General features: G+C 39.1%; 1 protein-coding gene across 4 annotated transcripts in view; it reads left to right on the forward strand.

Annotated features, from left to right (window-relative positions):
* The first annotated feature begins 481 nt into the window (after positions 1 to 481).
* DDX50 (DExD-box helicase 50) overlaps positions 482 to 7,438 on the forward strand; it is a 33,726-nt gene continuing 26,769 nt past the window's right edge. For all 4 annotated transcript variants that reach the window (XM_055081053.1, XM_007121043.4, XM_028481548.2 and 1 more), the window contains exons 1-3: positions 482 to 649; positions 4,333 to 4,629; positions 6,956 to 7,031. In XM_055081053.1, the coding sequence (XP_054937028.1) occupies positions 560 to 649; positions 4,333 to 4,629; positions 6,956 to 7,031 (463 nt within the window). In that variant the 5' untranslated portion in view covers positions 482 to 559. The remainder of the gene's footprint in view (positions 650 to 4,332; positions 4,630 to 6,955; positions 7,032 to 7,438) is intronic.

The raw sequence follows: 7,438 nt of genomic DNA on the forward strand, positions 1-7,438 counted from the left end.
GCAGCTTCCGGCGTCGAAAGGCGACGCGGCGCGTGGCGCTCCCATCGTCCCCCGCCCCCCCACGGGCAGGTTCTCCTGCCAGGCCGCCGCGCGCGCGGCCGCTGCCGCCGCCGTTGAGGGGCTTCCTAGCCCCAGCAGTGAATGCTGGGAAGCCCCGAAGCATCTCCGATGTGGCCAAGAGAAATGTTCGGAGTGTGGTAGGGGGAGAAGGAGAGGGAGAAAAAAATTCCGAACATTTTACGCTAATCAGGGAGAAAAAAATTCCGAACATTTTACGCTAATCAGTTCGCGCCTCCTTTATTGAGATTGGTCAGGGTTTTCTCTAGAAGCCAATCATTTCAGAAGAAGGGTGAGCCAATCGAGACTCCTCGCATTCATTGGCTGGGAGGCCTAGTCGCAAGGAGAGAGTTTAAACGGAAAGTACCCGGGATTATTTCCCCCCCCGTGCGGTGCGTGTCCCGGAAGTGACGCACGGCCCTGGCCCTGCTTCCTTTCACCCTGTCGGTACCCGTAGGTGGTTGTGGCCGCCGTGCCCAGAGGGAGGCAGCGGTGGCGGCGAATGATGCCTGGGAAACTCCTCTGGGGGGACATTATGGAGCTGGAGGCACCTTTGGAGGAGACCGAGAGCCAGAGGAAGGAGAGGCAAAAGGTGCGCTGAGGATGGGCCGCGCCTCCTTTTGGGCTGAGCCGGCTTGGGCGGGGAGGGGAGTCTACCTGATGGCCTGTCACAACCGGGCCGGAGCATCCGAGGGCCTCTCCTCGCGCCACCCTCGTCCCTGAGAGGTCGCTTCGGGACCATTACTACCTCCACACCCCTAACATGGAGAAGGGCAGCGCTGGGCTTGGGCCTGGCCTCCCGTGGTCCCCGTCCTTCCTGTCGGCGCCTACGAGATGGGCAGACTCAAGTTCTCATCGCGGAATCTGTTCTTTCTGTCCTCTTCTTAAGCAGCGAGGCCTGTCATTTGGTTCTCGTTGGCCGTCTTAGAAGATGATTAAGAAAAACGATTGCCTTGAATATGTGTAACTTCTCCGTCATTCTGTCCTGTATGCGAGAATCTTGGGGAAAGCGATCTTAGATTTACAAACCTCGATAACGAGGCAGTAGAGGATTGAGGAAAAGTGTCACAGCCAAAATTGCCAGGATTTGGCTGTGATGGAGATCGCGTGGGTTGTATTAGTAATAGCCTTTTCTGTTAGTATTTTCATTCAATTCACAAATGTTTATGGAGCCTAATTTATGCCAGACTCTTTGCTGGGCACCAAGAAGGTCCTTGCCCTCAAGGAACCTGTTAGAAGAGTGGTAGAGACTTCTTGCCCGATCCCTCAAAAGAAGAAAGAGACTTAGAGAAAAGAAAACAGAGCCTGGAGGGTAAGGAAGCAGTGTTTGAAGGCTGACATTTCACAAAAGAATGAAAATATTCTCTGTAGTCCCAGAGAGCAGAACCTACCCTTCTGACCTTATCACCAAGGTAAACTTGCCATTCCAGCCAAGCAGTTATTATTTTTTATTGTGGTAAAATACACATACCATAAAATTTACCATTTTAACCATTTTAAAGTATACATTTTTGTAGCATTAAGTACACTCAAATTGGTCTGCAGACATCATATTCATTCATATCCAGAACTTTTCATTCTCCCAGACTGAAGCTCTGTGCCCATTAAACACCAACTTCTTAGTTGCCCTCTCTCCCCAGCCCCTGGCAACTACCATTCTCCTTTCTGTCTCTATGAATTTGACTGCTGTAGATAACTCATGTAAGTGGAATCACCAAGCAGTTATTTTAATTTTGGTCCTTCTAAAATACTTGTCCCTCCTTCTGCATCCATATCCTATCCATCTGTCAAGGTTTAGTTTATGTCTTTTATAACCACTCCAGTGTACACATACAGTAATCTCATTCCCCCTTGAAGTCTTGTTCGAGTGCTATCTTTATCATTTGATTGGCATTTATTATGCCCTTCCTTGTAAAGTTAGCTCATTCTTCCTGAGTATCTCTTTCCCAAGTATTTCCCAAAGATCCTTGAGGGAAATGACCATATCTTTGTCCATGCTTGCATTTCAATATATCTTTGTGAATTAGTGGCTTTCACGTTTTAGTTTCTAGAGGTACTTGTTGATTTTCCTTTAATTATGAAAGATAACAAGATTTGGAAACAGATTGGAGTACCAACTAATAGAAATAGAGCATTCAAATAGTGGTCTGGCATCCAGATGAAGGTAACTGGTTTTGGATGTGTTAAGATATGGAGCTGGGCCTTAGGTTCTCAGAACTGGAGTGCAGGTTAGGAAGGAAGCCTGGAAGTGTATGTTGAAGCCATGAAAATGGTATGAAAGTGTACATAGAGAACAGAGACTTAAGGAGCATCCACAGAAGGAGAAGGGAGAGGAGACATCAAAGAAGACAGAGGTAAGAGGGTAAGGAGGGACTATAGTGTGTTGTGGAAGCCAAGAAGATGGAGAGTGTCGACCACTGTGGATCTGATGTGGAAAAATGTATTTCATCACCTTGGGTTATTGCAGGGCTTGAACCTAGAGGTCTCATTTTACCTTGCTTCATCTCCCTGAAGTGCAGGGCCCAGGAGCAATTCAAACGCTGAGGCTTGCTCTATAAATAATCTTGTTTTTCTATAGAAGAATCTATTGGTTTGGGGAGATGTGGGATAGTTCAGTTAACTAAAGATCAAATGATGTAACATATAACTGTATAACTTAATGTAAAACTCTGTTTACAAAGCATTTTCAAATATGTTATTCAGTTTTCATAGCAACTCTTATTTCATGGATGAGAAAATTGTATATGAAAGTATTCTGTAGAAACTGTGTAAATCATGGTGAAAATTTTGGTGCTGGTAGTTTCTTTTTTTTTTTTTGCCGTACGCGGGACTCTCACTGTTGTGACCTCTCCCGTTGCGGAGCACAGGCTCCGGACGCGCAGGCTCAGCGGCCGTGGGTCACGGGCCCAGCCGCTCCGCGGCATGTGGGATCTTCGCGGACCGGGGCACGAACCCGTGTCCACTGTATCGGCAGGCGGACTCTCAACCATTGGGCCACCAGGGAAGCCCGGTGCTGGTAGTTTTTACCAAGACTAGTCACTACCATTTAATTTATTTTGAACATTTCCATCTAATTTATTTTGAACATTTGACCAAGTAATTTTGAAGTGCTAAATTTCCAAATCATTTCTTGCTGTCTGCAAATATTAAAACAAAAGTTGGCATTTCAAAACTAAAGTTGCAGAAAGCCACCCCCTTCCCCCCTTTTTAAGTTTTATTAACTAAATTTTTAAAACTTTAAACAATTTTCTGGGATTACTAATATAGTTATCCTTCCATAGGAATATAACAATTGGGCTTTTCGTTAACCTGTTTATCAAAGTTCAGGGAGGAAGCATGATGTGAAAAGAGCATGGGTTTTCAAGTCAAACAGGGCTTGATTTCTAGCACTTTCACTTGCAAGAAATCCCATATGTGGGTCTTTGGCAAGTTACTTATCTCTAAGAACTTGTTTCCTCGTCTGTAAAATGGCAAAGGTGATACAGATACAGGTGATACGGATAACGCTATCCGTTATCCAAAATCCTTGGGGCTAGATATATTGTCGAATTCAAAATTCTGGGGATTTTTAAAAGGGTAACACCATAGTAGGGTTTGGGTCCCCGAACCTATAATCAAACACCTTAATGTTAAATGTGAATATTCATACTAAGTGGAATAAATAAAGATTACAGATAGTCTCACATTAGTTGAAGTCAAATTTTGCCATGAAGTGAGTTCAGGTCAGGTAAGGTTTTGTCTCCAAATAAGTTACAAAAAAAACTTTCGGTTTTCAGAGCTTTATGGATATCGGAATTTCGGATAAGGGATTATGGACCTGTACTTCCCTTATAGGGTTGTTACGAAGATTTAAACAAGATAAGCTGAAAACATATTACACAATGCTGGGTAGGTACTCAGTAAAATATTAATTTTTTTCTTGGAGATCTTAGAAGTTTTTGCTTGTTTTTTAATTTATAAATCTTAAGTTCTCATTCTTTTACTGAAAAGAAGTTATTTCAGTTCCCCTTAAATGTTATAATGGGATTAGAGAGGGACTAGAGGCCAGGTCTTAAGAGTGCAAGATTTGGGATGAGAAAGAAAGCAATAGGTAAAACTTAGGCTTGGCATTAGCAACCAGTCTGGATTTCTACCAGGTACCTTTTCAAGAATACAGTAGATTGAGCTTTGCTGGTTGGGGGAGTCATACTCTAACTTCTCTAGAGTCTTAAAAGCAAAGCAAACCTTGTGACCCTCTTGTCACCCTCTTGTCACTGCTTCTTTGTTTTTCCACAGAGTGATAGAAGGAAGTCAAGGCACCATTATGACTCAGATGAGAAATCAGAAACAAGAGAAAATGGTGTTGCAGATGACCTGGATGCTCCCAAACCCAAAAAAGCTAAAATGAAAGAGAAACTAAATGGTGACACTGAGGAAGGATGTAATAGACTTTCACATGAATTTTCTAAATCTCATAAGTCAAGAAGAAAATATCTGTCAAATGGAGATATTGATGAATATGAAAAAAAATCAAAGCGAGTGTCATCCTTAGATAGTTCTACTCATAAATCAAGTGATAATAAACTAGAAGAGGTATGGATACTTTTTGTTTTGCATTTGATGTTATCCTTGAAATACAGGATAATTTGATTCTTTTAGACTAATTAGAATTGATTCTACAATATTTTCTGCTTAGTGTCCAATACTCTCAGTTGGACTGGGGAGTCTATACAGCTGAAACCTGAGCCTTTTCCCCTTTGTCTCTTGTTTCTTTCATTATATTGCTTTTATCTTGGTGAAGAGATTGGTGCTGGGGGGGGGGACTTGGTCAAGTTTAAACCTTTCCTATACATTTGGGTTCCTAAATAGATTTTCCAAATTGCTTATTGATGGTCACCTACTTGCATTTCTTACGGTTATTTCAGTCCTCATCATTACTCAGGAATTAAATTCTGACTTTCTGAAACGGGGTACATAAAGGCCTCTTGACTTTGTATATTTTGCTTTCTGTTTCTTGTACTTCTGTAACAATAGCAACTTTCAATGATTTTTAGGTCTTACTGTAACTCAATCTTAAAGCTGTTTGCTTTTTTAAAACAGATCTGAAACATATAAAAATGATCTGAAGAAATTTGTTCTCCTGGGTATTAATTTTTTGGGAGGTATAGAAAACGTGCTTAGTATAGAATCTTCATTCCTGGACTCATTACTTTTGCCAGGTATCTGTAAGAGTAGGTATATTCTTGCACAGAATTTACTCAATTTGTTCTTGCACTTTTCCTCTAGCAGAGTTCATAGGTTTATCTGGGCATTACAAATTGTCATTAAATTACTCAGCTCTTAAGCAAAAAACAACTTTGATATTCTTAATAACTCTTGGTATTTAATCTTTACATTTAAAAAATCTGATAGTTGCTGTTAATTTAAATACATTTGAGCTTAATTTAATGTGTAATCTTTGGGGAGCTTTGAGAAAAAATGTTGAATCCTTTACAATATGGTATTTTTTTATTTGTGAGTTTGCTATTTGTCAGGAAACACATATGTTAGAGAGTTGTTCTAAATAAGGCCCTATAAATCTGTATTGCTGAGCAGCAGAGTGTACTTCTTGCTCTGTTGGGGTTTTGCCTGCTGTAGTGCTCTGTATTATAATAAGCTTAACTGTTTATTATTTTGTTTAGATTATGTTAGGGTTCAGGAGTTCTACATCTAGGAATTTATCCTCCTTAGGAGATTATCACGAGGTGTGCAGAGGTGTATGAATCAATATCTTATCACAGTGATGTTGGTAATAGCGAAAAACTTAAACATCCTAAATGTCTGAGAGTAGGCAATTGGTTTGATAAAATATGCTATACCTATGTAATAGAATGCATTGATCAAAAGGGCATAGATATGTTAGAAAGGTATTCAGTCTCTCTTATTAAATGAAAAAAAATGATTACAAAATAGTATATACATATGATTTTATTTCATTTAAAAATGTATGTGTGCGTAGAGGAGTGTGTGTTTCAACTGTGTCTTTAGCTGACTGGATTGTAGATAATTTTACAATTTCTTTCTTTTAATATGTGGTTTCTAAAATTTCTGCAATGAAAATGTGTACTTTTCTAATAAAATTTTTTTCTTTTAATCTTAAAAAGATAACATTGAGGTTTGCTTAAATGGATTAAATTTGAATTTGATGTTATGATTTATCTGGTTCTTAGTTTGAAACTTGTTATGGTGTGTGGTTTTGGAACTACCTTCTTTAAACAACCAGTAATAAAGTTTTAAAGTAGATATATTGTCTTTGTCCTATATATGCATTGACTAGTACATAAAGTTTTCAATAGATGTTAAATGACAATGTCATGCTAACCTCTATATATGTTTGAGAAATTTTCAAGCTTACAGGAACTTTTCCTTGTATTAGTGACCTAAAAAATGCTTTTTAGATTCATAGAACAGCTTATTTAACTTTTAGTTTTAGAAACAATTTACTTTCCTCATTGCTTAGCTTCTTCTGGGGTGGGTTTATAGGCTTGTGTTAATCTTCGTAATTAATATTATCTATATCTGTGAATATGATTCAGATTATTGAATACCTCTTTCGTAATACCTTCAGTCAAGTGGAATTATATTTTGATCTATGTAGTAAATGTATTTCTACAGAGTTTTGTGTGTGAATTAACCATTTTTAAAGGTATTATGGGAAAGTGTATTAAGTAAGCTTGTTATTTAAAGAGATACTTTTGAAATTAAAAGAATTTCCCACTAATTTATCTTGTAAGTTAACCTATACAGTTTTTGCAAATACTAACTAAAGTTGGTTTGTTGGCTCATTTAGTAGAACTAAAAGCAGTAAATGAGTAAAAGATTCTAAATACCTGGTGGGATATGAACTATATCAGTTAGGTCTTTGATTTCATTTTGACAGACCCTAACATGTGAACGGAAAGAAGGAGCCTTCTCCAATTTCCCTATTTCTGAAGAGACTATAAAGCTTCTGAAAGGTACAATGAATTTTAATGGATATGCAATTGAAAATCTAAAACTAGATTTTAGAAAACTCTTGTGCCTTTTCTGACCAAAAGGAGAATATACAAAGCATAGAGAAATAGCTTTTTTAATTGCAGTTATTTCTACATCATTTTTTTGGTATTTGGTTCGGTTTTTAACTTTAAAGAATTATATGTATTTGTCAAAAGTTCAGGCCAATTTTTTTTCAAAAATGAATTTATTTATTTATTTATTTTTGGCTGTGTTGAGTCTTCGTTGATGTGTGCGGGTGTGCTGGCTTCTCATTGCGGTGGCTTCTCTAGTTGCAGAGCACGGGCTCTAGGTGCGTGGGCTTCAGTGGTTGTGGCTTGTGGGCTCTAGAGCGCAGGCTCAGTAGTTGTGGCGCACAGGCTTAGTTGCT

Source organism: Physeter macrocephalus, chromosome 20 (assembly GCF_002837175.3).
Source record: "Physeter macrocephalus isolate SW-GA chromosome 20, ASM283717v5, whole genome shotgun sequence".
NCBI classification, from domain to species: domain Eukaryota; kingdom Metazoa; phylum Chordata; class Mammalia; order Artiodactyla; family Physeteridae; genus Physeter; species Physeter macrocephalus.